We start from the raw sequence: 19,873 nt of genomic DNA, 5'->3' as shown, positions 1-19,873 counted from the left end.
CATATACATTCAAGTAAATTTGTAAAAATTTCAAGTTTCCCTCTAGCTTAGAAATCAGAAATCAAACTCTTTCTCTGAATAGAATTTTAGAGTTACTTATCAGAGACCTTAATAGAAGACAGAAACTTTGGGTTTATAATTTGGGGGAAAATAATCACTACAGTAATTGTAGAGTAAAATTTGGCTTCGGGTGCTTGTTCTCCTGACTTATAACCGGCTCCTCCCGGCATGACTCCCGGCAGTGCCAGAGCTCCCTGCGCCCCTCCAGTACAGTAGTTATAGCTCCACATGGCTAGTAAAGATTTAACATTGGGGACTGAATTTTAAATCTCGATGAAGCTTTAGTGTAAATAACTGCACGTCGTCACTGTACCGTACAAGGCCCTTTAAAGGTACATCGTAATTTTCTACAATTAACTCAATAAAATTTATCTCAAACACTGTAGAGGTAGCAATTAGGCTCAGACTCTAGGACTGCATACGAAAAGTCAGATGGTCAAGCCTTCCTAACGTGCATCTGGAAAAACAAAAATCGCTCTGTGGAGCCCGTTTCGGTCCTGAGCTCCCTCCCCTTACTGCCTAAGCTCAGGTGAGGGCAGACACGTGTGACCGCACTTGTTCTGATAATTACAGTTCATCCACATTTGTGATTCCTTCTCGTTTGGTGTATTTCAGAGCCAAGATGAGTTTTAGGAGTTTAGCTAATCAGGGATGCTGCAGATGGGAGGCCAGGCTTCCCAAAGTCTAGGTGGCCTTAAAGATTTAACATTCTCGTATGTATGAGTAGCCCTTGTTTAATTCCTCTAGTTCCTCATCGGTTTTTGTGAATCCCTTCTCTGTGGACACCAGCACAACAGTCATGCTTAAAATTCCAGCGTTATGTTTGCTTGGAAAGAGGAAGGGTGGTCTAATGCCAGTGAACTTGAACATTCTCTAAGCCTGAGATGATCCACTTTACAGGCTAGAGAGGAACCAGCTTTTAATGGTCAATGTTTTCCATTGTTTTAGGGATGGTTATCTCTGTGCCCTGTGGGAATATATATGTTAATATGTAATGGTATGATAGGTACATGTGTGGTATGGTATGTTCATGGGTAAGTACATTACATGTGTTTGGAAAGATGCAGACAACGGAATTTTATTATAAAGAGTTTATTACAAAAATCACATGTTTTGAACGACGTGGATGCAGGCCTCGTCTCCAGATGCCTTTGCTTCCAACCGTGAGTTGACACTTGACATCACTGTGTATTTTAACTCCTGGTGCATTTTTTAATTAGATATTAATTTATACTACTTCTTAAGGATAACTTCTGCTAAAATGGGAAGTACGTGTCTCCTAATTTCATAGCTGTTTTAATTCCCACACCCTGAATTTCATTCCAGAAAGGAACTGCTAGAATACATACATATTGGAAAAAACATTCTTTTTCTAAAAGAACAAGCCCTTGGGAGGAGCAGCGTTGGCCTGGTTCTGTTCGGTTTGCTGTGATGCCCCAGATGACTTTTATGCGATGTATTCACATTTATTTCGGTGGTTTAAGGTAGTCAGTCTCTGGCTTATGATTACCTTCCCGTTTCGTTCCAAAACAAGACAAGGTCAACGCCACTGCCGTGTTCACAGTACGAGTCACCTCCTCTGGTGTCTTCCCAAGAGTTGGGTTCACTTCCATGATATCTAGTCCTGAAAGTAGCCCTACAACAAAGAAGTGGTGACGACATCATTGATCAAAGTAACTGACATCTAAAGTCTGCGACAGCTGGCTCCAAGTACACCTAGTGGGGAAGAGGTGGTGACCAACAGCAAACACTGTGTTACATCATGTGAAGGACAATCTAGAAGAACCAGTGGGCTTGCTTTCTAGGTCGGAGAGGCCTACAACATATACATTGGCCATGTGCACAGCTGCTTCTTTATGGCCTCAGAGTTTTACCTACCTGTCTTGTAAATTTCTTCTGTGATGTAGAGACCTTCTCTGTAAGATAGGCCTCCCACAACGGGTGTGCCCGTAGCCGGGGTGAATACTGGGTCCAGTCCATCAACATCAAAACTCAGGTGAATGGGCCTTTTCTTCCTTTGAAGAAATGGGAGAGGCTTTCAGTTTAAAGTGGTTTAGGAATCAGTAATCAAATGTAGGTCTTACCCTGCTTTATAATTGTATGCAAATCCCACAGTTTTACCTAGGCTTTATTAACAGCCTGTGCTGACAGGATGTCAGGAGGAAACCTTGGTCAACGCACGTGCACAGTAAAGCATCATACCTTCCCAGCAGGTAGCTGAAGGTCTCTTCCATCACTTTGCCAATTCCCAGCTTGTCCACTTCAGTCATTGAGAAATACTTAATGCCCAGAGTTTTTATTATATAGCTATAAAAGAACAGATTGACATTAAACTGCAGTTAATACAGCTGACTTTTCCTTTGGGTGGGAAGATTAGTATAAGTCCTGTGAACTGTGTGTATATGCACCTAGTTGCATTTTAAGAGTAAATCGTTATCAATTGCCCAAATAATACTATGTGCATAAGTGAATGCAAACGTGTGCTTGTGTGGATAAGTACATAAACACAAACATTATATATACATATATATATACACACACACATACATATAGACATATATATACACACATACATACAAACATTATATATATACACATACATACATACACACAAACACATATATATACACACACATATACCTACATACATATATATGTATATGCAATTTGAAATAACCTCTTACAGATTTGACCAGTTAAAGCATGCCTAGCCTAGCGTGTAAAAGAGCATGGACTAAACTTACTGTTCCCCAGGGTCCACATCTCGCAAGCCGATGTACACGATGTCCTTGGCAGATATGCAGGGGGTCACCCAGGAGAATCCTGGTACATCTGGGAACTAGAAACAACGGTATTTCCATTTAGATAAGTGTGTTTCTCAACAGATCTGCATTTAATGCAGGGCACAGTCGGTTACGTCCGTCTTAACATCCCAAGGATAAATTTAGAAGTGATTTTAAAATACTGTGAAACTAGGAAGGGATACCTGCCTCCTGTGTGGTACCTTTGATTGCTTTGGCCTCAGCGGCCTTGCCCTGTGACCTAAACCCACCCGGGGCCCTCAGCCATAGTTTCACGCTCTGTGCCTGCCTCGTTTCTGGGATGCTTAGTTTCTTTTCCCGGGACTCTGATAGCAAGAACTGTATGCCTCCACCTTTAAGTAGCTTCCATCTGGACTTCCGTTTTCCAAAAGGACTTCAGCCAGATTTTGAAGAGAAGTTTCTAAGGAGCAGGGAACGGTTCTTCCCGCTGTGGTTCCGATGAGTGTTTCCCAGATCTAAAGCCACGAATGGCCACACACTCCTATGTCAGCACTCAGAAGGCAGGCAGAAAGTTCAAGGCCAGCCTGGACCACCTAGCAAGAACCTATAAACCACACACACACACACACACACACACACACACACACACACACACACACACACACACAATCTGCATGACAAAAGCTGCCATTTTGATAGGTTCAGATGCAGAGGGGGTCCTTTGGTGGAAAAGGAAAAACCTGTGGCGTGTCCTTAGAAGAGGCAGGAACCCCTCCCACATGCCTGTGCCTTGTAAGATACTTGGCATGATATTCTGGGCAAGTTGGTTACCTTCTGAGTTTGCAGACCTGTTTAGAAAGGGTCAGTCTGACCCATCTACTAGAAAGAGTAGTTTAAGAATCCCCAAAGAAAACAATCCACCCTCTGCACCCACGTTTCCACCAGGCATGGACTGAGGATGTAGTTAATAAGCCTGTGGTAGCTTGGTCTACCTGGAACACGTACACGCTTTCCCCTTGACAGTCCAGTTATGACTATTTTCATAGCATTTATATTGCACTAGGTATTGTAAGGGATGTAGAGCTGATCTAAAGGATGTGGCAGGATACACATAAGTTACGTGCAAATACCATATAGCATTGCTTGAGAGACTTGAGCATCCATGATTTTAGCATCTGAGGTCATGGGGCCAGTCCCTCAGAGACAAGTCCAGACGGATGCAAGCTGTCCACTAAGAGCCCGATACCTTTATCAACATACCTTTCCCTTATTTACTACCGAGGGGATCCCTTCAGTTATCCCAAGAATAAAGTGCAGGAAGGCTCTCCCTGTTTGCCTTCTACCCCCAGAAGCACTGCAGAGAGTTCCCTCGTGTGAGCGTTCTGAGGAGCCTTTTACCTTTCCTTTCAGTTCCTTCAGGAGAAAGGCCACCGGTTGCCCGTGCAGATTCCCAGAGCTGGTTGTCAGCGGAGTGTTGATGTCAGTGTGAGCATCCACCCAAATGACGCATAGGTCAGGGTGGACCCTGGCGTGGCCAGAGATGCTTCCAATTGCCATACTTGGGAGGAAAAGAATGTGTGTGAACATCCAGTTTGCAACATCATCACATACTTCATACTGCTAGCTCATATACTGTGCCTATGTGATTATCCCTTATGTCGGGTTAGCTCCCCCACAGACCTTAAAGGTGCTGGCTAAACCAATTTAACAGCAGAGAAGGGGGTGGTTCTCACCGGTCACTGATCTTGATAATGGCACAATGAAAGACGTGGGTGATTTTACCTTTTAAAAAAATCAGCTCATAATAAAATCACAAATTATAGCTTATCTCCTGAAAAGCACTTGCTGCACAAATTCCTTAGCCCTAGACATGCTTTAGTTCTTGGGGCTGGACTCTCCTCTCCCTCGATAAGTACTTGTTTCTCTCTGTTCAATTATGGCAGAGCCTTTCATTTTTCGTTTGTTTTTGTTTTGTTTTCCAAAACACAGTGCTTTTACAGTCGGGGAACCCCTAGGAAGTTCCCTGGCCTCCTGTGCCCTCGTCTCTACTCGGTCAGTTCTCAGCTCCTCTCCTTTAGCTCCCTTCTCGCTTTCCATGCAAGGACCCACTCTGGTCATCAGAGCTGTCCAAATACTCCTGACTCCAGCCATGAGGCCAGAATGGGAGAACTAAGTAGTACCCAGCTTGCACAGAAGCTAACACAGCAGGTTAGACACAGGATGCCAGTGTCATCACACCTGGGAACATGTAAATGCCACTCAGAGTTCTGAGCGTCCACATCTAGAACAATCCATGCCTTCATGCCTAGTATTGTTTATTCCTTTGGCCTGGCGTCTACTGTTGCTTCTCGCCTTCGGGCTATCTTAACTGTTCCACTTCAAATGTCCCCATGTAGGAAAGAAAGGGAACCCCAGACTCCTGCAGGGTTCCAGTGGAAGCCCCAATCAGGTGCCAGGAAGGAACTGAGGCATCGAAGGAAGCAGCACCTGCTTTAAGAGCGGCAGGGATGGTCTCACATTTCAGCTCCTCAGGCCTCCCCAGGACAGGGTCCCAGACTGAACAGAGAACTGCTCTGGGCACAACACTGGTGTGTGTCTGGGTGAAAAATATCTGACAATGTGGCTGTGTGCGTATACAAACACATACATACACACGGTATGGTGTTATCGTTCCTGATGAGAAACTACACAGGGGACTTGTGTGCATGCTAAGTAGCAACATGAGGCTGTTGATTTAGAACAGAACATGAGATACAGCACAAAAGCAAGTCTTAAGCTGATCACGTGTGCAGGTGAGTTCTTTGAAAAGGTTTATAGTGCTTTTGTAATGAAAAGCACCTATTTTGAAATCATTCACCTAAATAGTTGTGTACATAATTAGTAATCAGGTTGAGTAAACTATAACTTTCCCCAATGGTTAGTCTCTAAAATGTAAGATTATGCTAAAATCCACAACTTAAAATATTTTCTTTTGTATGGATAAAGATATATTAAGACTTCAAATAGAGCTTGAACTATGCTTCCATAGTAAATTAACCCATACAATTTCTATAAAGAATATATACATATATATTATTTATGTATGTATGTTTTTTTAAATATTTCATATGTCTCAAATGCACAGAAGTAGTTAAATACTGTAGCATTTTCTAAGTTTTCAGGGCTGGAGAGATGGCTCAGTGGTTAAGAGCACTGACTGCTCTTCCAGAGGTCCTGAGTTCAATTCCCAGCAACCACATGGTGGCTCACGACCATCTGTAATGGGATCCGATGACAGCTACAGTGTACTCATATACATAAAATAAATAAATAAATAAAATCTATGTTTTTCTGACCCTGCTTCAGTGATTCTGGCTTTCTTCCCAAGCTTTAGCTATCTTCCATCTCTATCTCTCTCTCTCTCTCTCTCTCTCTCTCTCTCTGTGTGTGTGTGTGTGTGTGTGTGTGTGTGTGTGTGTGTGTGTGTGTGTGATCAGAGTTGTGCCTAGAGGCAGATTTCACTCTAGGATCATGTCCTGTGGAGGTCTGAGGAGCCTAAGTGTGAGATTGGATGGATGGATGGACAGACGGACGGACCCCAGGGATTAGTCGGTTCACAGACCTGTGGTCTCCACCCAGCACCACACTGATTGTTCCATTCTTCTGGGTCTCTGCTACCACAGCAGCCAGCTGTTCATTGGCTTTTCCCACAGACCGTGGGTTCTTCACAATTTGAAAGGGGCTGTCATTGGGGACATCCACAAAGGCCAGATCCCCGTGGTCTCTCACATTGTACTCTGCAATTAAAAGCCGAACGTCACTAAATAGAAACTGATCACAAGCCAGCCCTCTAGCTACCACATTCTGCTCTGGTGCAGGCCACATACCAGGCCCTCCCTGTTTCCTGAGTCACCCTGTGGAGATCAGATGCTGAAGGATGACAGTGATAACTTTGTGATTTTGATCCAATGGAGGACATCACATTCCATGGTCCACCCTACCCCCACAATTGTGTGTGGGTGTGGGTGTATATAGGTGTGTTTGTGTGCACCCATGTGTTAAATGCTTTTTATATTTCTGTCATAAGCATGTTTTATTTTTAAATCAATATTTCATATGTCCTAAAGAAAACACATTAGAAGTAGTTAAACCCAGTAGTGAAATACTAGAGCATTTTGTAGTCTTTTGACTCTGCTTCAAAGAAGTGATCCTGGTCTTCTTTTCCCAAGCTGTCACTACTGGAGTCTTCAGAGTCTTCTTGACTCACCGGCATCGGGTGCGGAAAGTATAAGTGTTTAGCTCCAAACCTCCCAGTTCAGAGTCTAGGAAGTGCACACTTTTTCACATTTAAAAAAATTAAAAGGCAAAGAATCCAAAGTTCCTAGGGACCTGGCTGCTTTCTGTCCTAAGTGCTAACATGGCTTTCTAAACCAGAGACTATCCTGCAGCACTCAGATATAGGATCTGTTCGGTGTCTCCAAATTAGCCATTGTTGAAGTATTTATTATATTCCTGTGAACTTGAAATTTAGCAACAGATTCAAGAAATTTCACCTGATATAGTATGGAACCAGTTTACTTAATCAAGGACAAGGCCACTTACTCAGGCTTTCTGTTCTCCAGTGAGTGACCTCCCTCTCTCCCCCCTCCCTCCATCCTTCCTTCCTCTCTTCCCCTCCCTCTGTCCTCCCCCCTTCCTCCCCTTCCTCTGTCCCTCCTTCCTCCCCGACTCCCTTCTTCCTCTCCTTCCTCTTTCCTTCTTTCTCCCTTCCTCCTTTCATACTCCCTCTCCTCCCCAGCTCCACTCCCGCCCTCTTCCCTTTCTAGATTTGTGAAGTGATGCTTATCCATTAAGACTCAATCATTTTAAATGTGTGGGCCAGCCAATGTGGGAAACGCGTACAATCTTGTAACCCTCCATCTTGTAAACACTTCTGCTCCTCCACCAGCAGTTGCCTGCTCCCAACTCCCAACAATTACTTACTGCTTCCCTTAGCTGTGCTTCTGTCTTCCTAGAACCTGACACCAACGGTGGCTGCTCATTCGTGCCGAGCCTCTCACTTAGCGTGCTACTGCTGAGAACCGCCAGTGGCCTTGTCTGAGCTGCAGTCTGATCCTTTCCATGGCCGAATACTGCATCATTTTGTGGGTATACCGCTCTTTACCCATGAGCCAGTTGGGGTACTTTATTATTTCGTTTTTTATTTTTATAAATATTGCTATTCCTCATGTATGGGTCTTGTATGTTGCTGAAACTGTCACCCTGCTTTTGAAATTGGCTGTCCATTTTGCTCTCACTGGAAAATGCACAGCTTCTAGTTGTCGTACCTTGGGAGCACTTCACTGCACGAATGTCCACATGTTTGCACACTAGATGCTGTTCCACTACTGTTATCATTACTGTTCCTCTTTATTCTCACAAAATAGGATCTTCTTGCAGCTAAGGTGTATTTCTTTCGGGTATTAGTTTTCACTTTCAATCTCTCCACTCCCCTCTCAGCCACTCTTTCTTGTATCATACATTCTTGTGCACTCATTTGGCCCGAAAGACCAAACAGCCAAGTAAGGAGGTGAAGCTATTCCCCCAGCAGCGTCTCCTGGGCACCCTTCCCAGCCCCTGTTTCTTCAGCAGGATATGGTTCTGTTGGTTTAGCAAATCCCTCAGAAGCCTGTCCTTCCTCCAGAGTGAGGAGGATATTATCTGATCACCTTTTCAATTTTAAAGTTACCTGTTTCTTTAAGCTTCTCCACCAGGCCAGCTTTCCTTAATGCTGCGGGACCTTTCTCTACCCCTCCTCGAGGCTGAACAACACAAAAAGTACAGTACTCAGTCATGGTTGTGACGAGCCAATGCTCACAAAAAAAAAAAAAACTTCCTCCTTAATCAATTGAATTATTAGCATTCAGTTTTTAAGCTTCCATGGATCCAAGACCTGAAGTTTCGCCCCCTAATCTTCGCAGTGAGTTGGAGCGAATCGCACCTATGCCAAGAACGTCGCTCCCCAGAATTGTTTCCCTCCTGGCAAGTAGCAGACAAGTAGCAGACCTTGCTCAGTAAGTTGGCCTTGGAATACCAAACCTTGCTAAGCCTCTTCCCAGCGAGCTACACTACCCACAGAATCAACACCTATTCCACACAAAACCACTAAACATGGACAGCAAGTCACAATTTATATACACAGGTGGTTGTCTCAATGCTGATATTAAAAACAGGATGCTTCTAATCAGGTCCAGATCAGGGAATGCCACGAAGGCTGGAGACAACAGATGATCTTTGGGCTGGGTCTTGCAACACTGGTAGATGGTCAGGGAAGGTGACAAGGTGGTAAAGAAACTTTGCAACCTGGGAGAAATCTAGGGCAAAGGCCTCCAGAGGGCAAAAGCGTAGCCTGAAGAGACCCGCATGCCAATCCACATAACAGGCACTCGGGGCTCTTGGGCAGACACCAGACAACCAGGTAAATTGTCACTCAAGAAACCCTTGTGGCCAGCATCGTGTTTCATGAGAAACCCATCTTGCTGAGTCCACATACAGAAAGCTAAACCACCTTTCTTTTCAGAAAAAAAAAAAATCCTTCCCCAGCTCCCCTGGCAGATAGAAGTCTAAAGAAATAACTCCTTTCTCTATCTTTCTGATCTTGATTTCCAATACTTTAGAACACTTCCTCCCCCCCCAAAATAAGACACACAGAAAGTGATCTTGGTCAGGAGATTGGTGACAAAAGTCACTTGTGTGTATCCTGAGGACTGGGACTGAAGCCCTAAACTATGCAAATACTTCCTCTCAGTTAAATGACAGATGCTCTTCTCCAGCTGCTAGACAAAATCCCCGGTGTCAGATTGCTACTGCTGGTCACCAGATACCCTGAACACTCTGCCTGACACGGTTCTGCTCCTTGCATTTCATAAATTGTTTTAAATCTCATTTTCAATTGATTCATGCCATGTACATATATTCATGAGGTCTAGCACAATGTCTGCATCCATGGAAACACTGGTAAAGTCAACTTAGCTTACCATAGCCATCACCTTAAACACTTCTCATTTCTCTGTAATAAGGGTGTTTAAACTCTTCTCTGGGGGTTGAACAATGCAGTATTCTCTCTCTCTCTCTCTCTCTCTCTCTCTCTCTCTCTCTCTCTCTCTCTGTATGTGTGTGTACATCTGTATTTGTATTCACAGACACATACACCAATGTGCATGTACACCATGGTTGTATGTATATGTACAGACAAAACAGAAGACAAACTTAAGATATGAATCCACCAGGCATAGTGATGCACTCCTTTAATCCCACCACTTGGATGACTGAGGCAAGGGGATTTCTGTGTATTTTAGGCCAACCTCATTATAGCTCTGTGTCTGTGTCTGTGTCTGTGTCTGTGTCTGTGTCTGTGTCTGTGTCTGTGTCTGTGTCTGTGTCTGCGTCTCTCTCTCTCTCTCTCTCTCTCTCTCTCTCTCTCTGTATGTGTGTCTGTCTCTGTGTGTGTGTGTGTGTGTGAGAGAGAGAGAGAGAGAGAGAGAGAGAGAGAGAGAGAGAGAGATTGATTCAACTCCTTTTACCTTCTGAGCCTGGGATTATAGACATACACCACCACATGCAGCTGTCTTTCTTGAAGCACAGGTTTGGGGGCTCAAACTCAAGCTCTCACGCAGTACAGCAATGTATTGTGATGATAAATCCTATACCTGAAGGTCTAAGCCTGTGAGTGACTTCCCATGTTCACACGCTTTTGTTGTGCAAACCTTGCTCCTTGATTTAAAACTACTGGTCAAATAAAATTGGCAGCTACCAAAGGGATTAGAGGTGGGAACTTTTGGAGTGACCTGTTCTGAGGAGGAGAGACAGGGCGAAGAGGGAGAGAGGAAGCCGCCATGAGGGGAGGTAGACCATGAGCACATGACCAGGGAAAACAGCAAGTATTTGGGATATATCACTGGGGAGAAGACCTGGCCAGCAGTTAGAAGAGTAGATTAGGGGTCACCCCCCAAGTAATTCTCAAAGCTAAATAAAATAATCATAGTCTGAGTCCCCCTTGCTTGCAAGCTAGTCCGGGAAAGGCTTAAAGTGGTTGTGCCATGGTCAGGTTGCAACCTAAAATGTTTTGACCTGTATGCTAAGTGCGGTATGTTGCCATAGAGGACTGACACATAGGTGCTACCCCGAGTTAAAATTTAAAAAGACCCAGTGGCCTTTCTCCTTTTCCTTTTCAGGCGTCAGAAGAAAACCTACAAACCTCTCAGTTGACACTGTATTTGCTGTGACCGTTGATAGTTTATCGGTGGAATGTGGGGTTTGTTTTATTTTGTTTTATTAATGCATGCCCTTAACTCACCCAGGCCAGCCTCGAACTCACCATATACCCACGGAGCACCTTGGATTTTTGATCCTCATACCTCTGTCCCCTGGGTTTAGGGACTACAGGGGTGTGTTACTGTTCTCAGTTGATGTGGAGCCCAGCACTTGTCTCTTCTGAGCTAGCAAAGCCTCTGCCAATCACACCCTAGCCCCTCACAGTGACATTTCTGGCACTCCATTTTGTTTCTTTCATTAAAGCTACATCTTACAATTGCTCTCTGCTCATTGTTTGGTTTGCTTTGAAAATTGCTCCGTCGGCATCCCTTGCTAACGGGTCATGCCAGCCCCTAACTGGCCACAGGCAAAGATTTCCTATAGAGCTGGGCACAAGCTTTGGAATAAGACAGTCCTGTCTGGAAGCCAGCGCACAGTGAAGACTCCATGACTGGGTAAATTGGCAGAGCTCTCTAAGCCTCAGTTAAGTCAGCCACAGGAGGAAAACAGTGCCTCTCGATTTGTATTTAGTGTCCTGAAATGAGGTGAGGCAGAGAAGGGGCTCATTCTCAGACTCAAACTTCTAACGTCTTCCCTCTACTCTTCTTTTTGCCTGAGTGTCAAACTTCTACCACACTGAGGTAGGCCAGCTGTGACTAGGCGTTGACAGTTTCCCCCTTTGCCCAATGGCTTCCTACAGGAAAATATGCCTCTGTCCTTACAGTGTCTCTTACAAAGAGCTCCAGACTCCTGCCCATGGTTAAGGAGAATCTCTGTCAGAGGAGCATTACTGAGACCGGGAGAGGGCAGCAGATCTTGTTGTAGGATATTGTCCCCTAGAAGGGCTTGGACTATGATGGTGGCCTCTGATGAAGCTCAGAGACCAAAGTCTGTCTCCATCCTCCCGGGCTCCCTCCCTAAATTGTGATATTTATTTATCACAATTAAGAAGAAAAATAAAATCTTTAAAAACAAAAGAACAGGTGAGCACATTATGGATTTTTTTAAAAACAGTTTGCTTCATTATTTGTGCATGTGCATTTGTGGGGGCTGCTCACAGAGGCTGACAGGACTGGATCCCCTGGAGCTTGAGCTATGGGCAACTGTGGGCTCTCTGCTGTGGGGGATGGGAACTGAACCCTTCCTTGTCTTCCCAAAGAGTAGTGCGTGCTCTAAAACACTGAGCCATTTCTTCAGACCCATACTGTGCACCATGTATCAGCAAAATACCCCCATATTCTGGTTTCTGGGAGAGCTCTTTGGAGGTTTTCCATGAAGGTGAAATGTTGTTTACTGATACCAAATGCAGTCTAGGTCTCCGTCCTTTCACCTTCCATAATTTGTATTGAGGGGGGAAAGAGAGGGGAAAAATAAGGAAAAGCCACTTTACGCTGCACAGTTTAAAAGGCTAAAGGCTACCTGAGTCTAAAAGTCAAGAGAAAGACCCCCACGTAAACCAAAAGGACCTAGGAGTTACATAACCAGCCTTGTTTGACTTGGGTTTTCCCCTTTCCTTTTTCAACACAGCCGGAGTTGGAGCCTAAGGCGTTCTGTTATCTCATTATAATTAGCAGCCTGAGTGTATCCAAGCAGAGGGGGAATCAAGAGCCATTTAGGCAATGGTGACATGCGATTCACACTTTGTGGACTAAGCAGAGATTTATGGATCCATTAGTCCTGACAGGGTGCCGCCTTGATGTATTTAGTTATTTGTTCTCCTTAAAGAGCGACGTAAATCACCCCTCCACGGACTAATACTCAGGAGATCATTAAAGCTCAAAATACCACGAATTCTTCACAAACTTGCAAAAGCTCTATTCTTTAACTTATCTAACTTAAAACAAGCCCAAAGGCGAGCACCACCCCCAGTACATTTTTCCAGGTATTAATCATGAACCAGACTAATGTGTTTTCTTACCGTTTCTCACTCCATACTCAGAAAGCATCAAAAGCACCGAGAGGCATACAGCAAATACTGGAGAAGCTGGTGATCTGCACCTTTTTTTTTTCTCAAACTCTGTAGTGACTCCAATTTATATGAAATGGACTTTGGTAGGATCGGAAAGAGGAAGTGGGTTAAACTCCACCAGTATACTATGCCACACAGTGGCGAGGAGACTTGAGTGCAAGCACCTGGAGGCCAGATGGTGCTGGGAAGCTTACAGCCCGAAGGCAGTATCTGTTAAGTGTTCAAATGTAACAATTCCAGCTTGCAGCTAGACTGCAAGGCCTGGCAAGTGTTAAAATGTAACATTTTCCCCGCCAAATTCCAGTCATGCAAAGCCAGACTCACCTGTCCCTTAGAGAAAGGCGCTCCGATAATCTCTATGGGCTTTGGCTTGGAGCTCATGCTCATCCAGGGTTCCTGCTGCTGCTGCTGCTGCATCTGCCTCGGCTGTCCAGCTGCTCAGCTGCTCACTACCAGCTGTAGCCCTAAAAGACAGAGGGCACATCTTTTTTCTCCCTTATAATCGGGTTGGATCTGTTTATCCAACAGCTGGCTCCGCCCACTGAACGGAAGAATGACAGAGTCAACAGAAACTCCCCTTCCCAAGAATACCCGTTGCTCTTCCCTGCGAGCCTCTCGAGCCTCCTGTTAGTGAGCATTATTCATCCTCCCTGTTCACACCCTTTCGAAAAAGCCAGCCGGATATGACATTAATCTTTCCTCAGACAATTGACAATTATGTATGATTTCATAACCGCATGTGAAATGATAGGCTTCCAGCCTGAGCAACCTCAGGGCAGGCTGCTCACCTTTTTTCTTGGATTTAAATCCACCGAGGATGTGCAAGGTGAGGCTAGGGCAGCAGGGAGTGTCTCTTACTTCCCTCCTGTGAGCATCCTGAGTCAAGGCTTCAAGTGTTGGGGAAAGCACCTAACCTGCGAGACACATTTCATGTGTCACTAGGTTACACAGTCTAGGAAAGCACGTGGCTGTGTTTTGTTCTATGTTTTGGGTTTTTTTTGTTTGTTTGTTAGTTTTGTTTTGTTTGTTTGTTTGATATACCAAGATAGAGGAAAGCAAAATAGCGAACTTGAATTTTTGTCATGTGCCAAGTACTGTTCTAGCTAATGTTCTCTTTCCTCTTTAAACCAACTTCAGGCTGGGAATAATTCTTGCGCTGTTTTGCTGAGAAAGAGATTGCAGCTTGGTGAGGTTACCAGTCACATGCTGGTTGCAGAAGAACTGAGATGGAGCAATGGGCGTTCTGCACCCACCTAGCTGCTGGGATTCTAATCTGCACACCAGTAGAGTGTCAGCAGGGCCCCCTGAGATCTAAGACAGATGAGAGAGGCCAGCCGCCAAAGCCCTAACACCAAGCCCGATGACCTGAGTTTGACCCACAGAACCCATATGGTGGAAGGAAAGAGTCAACTCCTGCAAGCTGACCTCTGACCTTCACATGGGTGATGCAGTCCACGGGTAAGCCACTCCCAACACTAAAGAACTATTTTTAAAAGTATTAATTTAGAGGAAACACAACCAATTATTCTCCCAGCTACAAAGTTACCTGGTTTTCATTTTAAAAAGAAAGCCCACATGTTAGATGTAAATTTCTTTAACCAAGAACAAAAAATACTCAGAATTAAAAACTTCAAGACAGAAATTCTGTCCCCTCTCCTATCAGTACATATAGATTAGTCCAATACAAAAATAAACATTGACTTTATTGATTGAAAAAATGTCTTGCGTTTATTGAATGAATTAATCAAGAAGCCAAAGTCCCTCAGGACCATTTCCATGCTTCCTTTCCAAATATATTTTCCATATTTACTATGTTTCGCTGATATAATCTAAATATATGGTTACAGCTTTCGAAATTGATTTATGTGAGGCAGAATCTTCCTAGATATTTGATGCCTATCCTTGAACATTTGGTCCTCCTGCTTTGGTCTCCTGAATCGTGGCCTTAACACCTTACCTAATATAGCCTAAGTATTAACCTCTAATGAACTTGACACTGTGGATGACTTTTCTTTGTCTGTCAAGAACCGAACAGCTTTGTGCATGCCATTATTGACAATCCTTAATTTTCAAGGGGGCAGCTGAGGAATGTTCACCATGATCTTTGGAAGTTCAAGTTTTACCTGCTTCCCAGATCACAAGTGTGCACCTCTATATTTTTGTTCACTTTTTTGAGACAAGTTTTCTCTGTGTGGCTCTGACCACCCCAGAACCAGTTCTTGTAGACTAGGCTAACCTTAAGCTCCCAGAGATCAATCTGCCTTTGCCCCCTGAGTGCTGGGATTAAAGGCATATGACGCGGCTGCCTGGCAATACTTCTACACCTTTTATTTAATTTAAATTTTATCTTTCTTTGGACCTCTTGGTGCTGGTCTGTAATTCCAGCTATTTGGGAGTGTGAGGCTGGGGGATCACAGGTTCAACAACTGCCAGGGCTATAGATCTAGTTCAAAGCCAGGGCAGGTAATACAGAACCTGCCCCAAAGGTAAAAAGAAGAGAACAAAAAGCCTTTCAGGAGTGGATTGTTTGCCTACAAGAAAGATGCTGGGCTTGAATTCAAGCCTCAGATGCAGGCCCGGAGAATTTGCTATTCACAGCGACTGCTGACTGCTGTTTTTATCCACCTCCCTTTTATGTGTATTGTTTAAACCCCCCATCTCTCCTTTATCCCTACCAGTTTCCTCAGCAACACCCAATGGACAGCCTCCCCATGCTACCATTGAGCTGTCTCCATCATATCCCTAGGTCCTGTTATAAACCACACACTGCTCCATTCAGTTTCCTCAGTGCCCCGGCTTCCTCGCCTGTGGCTGCATCAATCCATAAAGCCTTGTCAGTAGGGCTTCTGATGGACGCTAGGGCTGCACGAAAGGAACAGGTGCTCCTCCCTTTCAAAATCCCATGATCTTATATTTACTTATATAAGGTTCTCATGTATGTAGAATGAGTCGGTGGGTGTGTTTTGAAAACCACACTATGATGTTCACTAGCTTAATACACTAATTCACAGGAATTCGCTGTCAAACCTCATCACCAAAGGTTTTCCTGAAAGTTTTCCCTCAGGCAAAGGTGATTTCTCATCATTTGACTGATTGGTCAAAACTGGCTGATAAAGTAAAGCTCAACCATTTCTTGGCTGTTTTCCTTGGGTCTTTGCTGTTCCTCGTATCTCCATGAACATCAGCCATCATCCCTATTAAAACATCCCCTGCCTCCCTGCCTTCTCCTTACATAGACCGTCCACTCAGTGCCCAAGTCAAGCTGTAGACGGAGTCATCTAAACCATCAAACATAAATATATTGTTTGCCCTTTCTGGGTCACTGAGGAATCAAAAGAAAAACAAGGAAGCTTAACCAAGATCTGTGTCAGCCCAGAAGAAATCTCAGCCCAAAGCTGCACAGCTCCTGGATCAGTCATCCATATAAAGACAGCAATGGTGGCTAATACAGCATGATTCTAAGAAGTCTGAACAATGTCTCATTTCCTAACAGTATAGCCTTGCCTTGCTTTGTAAGCGTCTTCTGTTCCCTGACTTCCTTTTGGAAGATGAGCTGGTCTGGTCAGCTCCCACTCTTGGTGACCTCATGCAGACATACAACGATCCTTGCCTTCTTGTGTAAACTGTATTTCTTGCTTAATTAAAAAAAATCCATTCACTTTGTGTGTGTGTGTGTGCTGGGAAGCACACACCAGAGCTCCTATGGGGGTTCTACCCTACTGTATGGGTTCTGAGAATCAGACTCGGGTTGTCCGGCTTGGTGGCAAGCACCGTTGCCTAAGATTGTCTAGTCTTCCAAAGGACTGTCTTCTTCAATCCCCAAAGCTGTGTTCTCAGACCATCTAAGGCGGTGGTTCTCAACCTGTGGTTCACAATTCCCTTTGGAGTTGAATGACCCTTTCACAGGGGTCACCCTAAAACCACCAGAAAGCCCGGTTACTTACAATATGATTTATAACTAGCAAAATTATAGTTACACTGTAACAACAAAAATAATTTGATGGTAGGGGCCATTATAACATAGGAACTGTACTAAAGTCAAAGCATTAGGAAGCTTGAGAACCACTCCTCAGGAGGAAGAAGAGTTCATCTGTCTAGGTCCTGGCAGAGCTCACTTTTCCCACCCCAAGTCTTTCCTTAGGGTGGGGGACGCACACTGAGCTTTAAAGATTCAATTCTTAGGAACACAGACCTCGTATCCACCCAGCTTGCTCTGTACCACAAACTGGGCATTTCAAAATTGTCGGTATTTGAAGGCAGAGCCAGGCTCCCTGTATCGGTGTACAGTAGTCCTTTGCCTATCCCCAGTTTCTGGTGTTTTTCTGGCAATCTTTCGAGGTGTTTGGCTTACAGGCACCCCATTCTAACCCTCTGCCTTCACTGATGTTCTCCCTGCCTCTGCCCCTGTGCTTCTGCCACGTCGTCCTCTCTGGAGACATCACAAAGAATGCATTTCAGCCAGTTAGGAAAATGGGTTTTAAGGTTTCATGATTAGAGCGTCTAAAAAAGTAAACATTCCTTGCAGTCTGCCTGCTCCTCTTTGATGCTCCAAACTGTGGCCCATAATTTTTTTTTTATGGCTTTTGAATCAGCCAGCCGACAGACAGGACCTTTTACAGGTAAAACTCAGGCTTCTTGCCACACCTATAGAGAGTTGGAAAATGATGGGTGATTTCAGAGGCGCATTCTACTTGGTGTGTGGACTCCTGAAACTCCGTACAGCTAGTTTAGATGGCCCCTGGGACAGTGAGCTTGTAGAGACCTTCAAATCTCATCGGTCTCTGGAAGGAACTCTCCTAATCCTCTGAGGAGGAGGAGTTTCTAGAGCAGAGTAAGCAGCTAGAGAAGCCTCGCTCTAGACATCTGACTCATGCTGGTTCCTAGCTGTGTAACGGCAGACCTCTCTTCCCCTTCTCTCCTGACTCACCCAGATGTGGAGCAAGGTTCACAGCAGGGTGGAGGCTACAAGAAATAGAACGCGGAAGACCAGCGCCGCTGGTCTCTCCGTGAGCCAAGCTGCACAGGGGAAGCCACGTAGGACAGAGGTCCACAAACCAAGGAGGGAGCTCTACCCACTTTGACCCCTGAAGTCTGCAAATGTGGTCATCCATGCCCGGAACCACAACCTTGGTGTCAGGATACAAGACTTTCTCTCCTTTTGGAGGTTCCAGCTGCGGGTCCTCAGTAGAGGTCTGCAATAGGAGGAAGACAACAGAAGCACTCGTGACCATATATGGAGATGCTCCAAACTGTGTCTAGAAATGCCAGGAGTACTTGGTGCCTGGCACTCATGACTAGGGCACCGGAGCCGTAAGACTGCGGTGTATGGCCTTAAATGCAGCCTGTGGACTGAGGTGGGGTGTCCTGACCAAGGCAATCAAACCACTTGCGGCTAGAACTGATCGAGGAGAACATAATTTGGGCTTCTTCTTCTTCTTCTGTGCAGTTTCCATGTTCTCATGTCTACCTTCCCCACACAAGATTTGTAAGATTCTTAGAAATGAGTTTTGCCACTTTGAAAAGATTCACGGGATTCTAAATCTTCTAGAAACGAAAACTGATGTGTGGTGGGTCATGCGTTCCTCTTTTCTTGGTCAATAAAATGATAAATGTGCTGAATCCTACTTTGGGGAGAAACTTCAAGACTTTTTGCTGAGGATTTTTTTCAGTCTATCTATATTAGTCGATGTTGATATAAATTTCTTTAATTGTTAAGGGAAACCAAAAGTATAGTCTATTCATTCTGCTTTCCATATGAATAGATAAATGTGTATTTAAAATGATATAAGTCATTTTAAATAATTTAAATAAAATATAATTTAAGTGATATATAAAATAAATATAAATATATTCACATGTTAGCTTTAGTTAGACTCTCTACCCTCATCTGTCTCACTTCCTTTTTTAATTCCCTTTGTCATTTCCCATCAGATTCTACACTTGATCTTAGCCAAAAGGCCGAGAAGCGATCCCCATCAGATTCTGAATAACACTTCATAACTTGCTTCCTGGTTCACTAATTTTCCTTCAATTGTCTGTTTGATAAACTTTTTATTCAGTTCTTGTTCAAATGTTTGTTGGCATACTTCCTTCTCCCAGTAGTTATTGCGTTTATCTTTTCTTTCTTCCCCGTGTGTGTGCGTGTGTGCACGTGTGTGTGTGTCTGCGCACACGCGCATGCACGTGCGTGTGGTATATGCACAAGTATGTGGTGGCAGGGGTTGGTGAGGCACACGTCCTCATGCTTGGCCATGCACAAGCCACAGGAAGATATCAGAATCTTTCTTTTTTGTTCCACCTTAATTAATTATTTTTTCAGACAGTATCTCTCACTGAACCTGGGACCATGTGTTCTGGGTAAGTTGGATGTCCAGTGAGCTCCTGGGATCCACCTTTCTCTACACACACCGTGCTGGTGTTTATAGACGTACATGGCTGTGGTCTTTCTCCTCCCATACTTGTGATTAACGCATACCCAACTTTTATGTGATTGCCCTGGATTTGAACTCAGTTCCTCTTGCTTTTACAGCAAGTACCTGACTCACTGAAGCCGTCTCCCTAGCCTTCTCTTATTTTATTAAACAATGGTGTGGAAGGCATCACTATCCAGTAAACTGCTCAGGGCTCGTCCCTAAGACCTTTGACATACATTCAAGAGCATTAACTGATGTGCACAAAACTGTCCATCCCTCTAGTCCCATTTACTTTGGCACAGTTTGTTCATTTTAATTTTTCTCAACACTCTGACCTACCAATCTCAGCGTCTGCTGACAATTCTCAACTCTAAAGATCATTACGATGCTCGCCAAAG

The 19,873-nt window shown here is 44.3% G+C and overlaps 1 protein-coding gene and 1 pseudogene across 3 annotated transcripts; both read right to left on the bottom strand.

Annotated features, from left to right (window-relative positions):
- Positions 1 to 1,136: 1,136 nt before the first annotated feature.
- Arg1 (arginase 1) lies at positions 1,137 to 13,764 on the bottom strand. 3 transcript variants are annotated; one of them, XM_039103358.2, is made up of 9 exons: positions 13,654 to 13,764; positions 13,387 to 13,526; positions 8,530 to 8,602; positions 6,424 to 6,598; positions 4,221 to 4,380; positions 2,805 to 2,899; positions 2,263 to 2,367; positions 1,939 to 2,075; positions 1,137 to 1,696 (listed from the first exon to the last, which is right to left on the bottom strand). In XM_039103358.2, the coding sequence occupies exons 2-9, from the start codon at positions 13,477 to 13,479 to the stop codon at positions 1,527 to 1,529; spliced, it is 1,008 nt and encodes a 335-aa protein (XP_038959286.1). In that variant the 5' UTR covers positions 13,480 to 13,526; positions 13,654 to 13,764; the 3' UTR covers positions 1,137 to 1,526. The 3 variants fall into 3 exon arrangements, with proteins under 3 accessions (XP_038959286.1, NP_058830.2, XP_038959290.1); NM_017134.3 differs by lacking the exon at positions 13,654 to 13,764 and having other exon boundaries at positions 13,387 to 13,588; XM_039103362.2 differs by lacking the exons at positions 8,530 to 8,602; positions 13,654 to 13,764 and having other exon boundaries at positions 13,387 to 13,525.
- Positions 13,765 to 18,883: 5,119 nt separating this feature from the next.
- On the bottom strand, positions 18,884 to 19,032 carry LOC120100398 (U2 spliceosomal RNA; annotated as a pseudogene).
- Between the last annotated feature and the right edge of the window lie 841 nt (positions 19,033 to 19,873).

Source organism: Rattus norvegicus, chromosome 1 (assembly GCF_036323735.1).
Source record: "Rattus norvegicus strain BN/NHsdMcwi chromosome 1, GRCr8, whole genome shotgun sequence".
NCBI lineage: Eukaryota > Metazoa > Chordata > Mammalia > Rodentia > Muridae > Rattus > Rattus norvegicus.
Note: the sequence above shows the minus strand (reverse complement) of the source record. Positions and strands in the feature narration are given on the sequence as shown.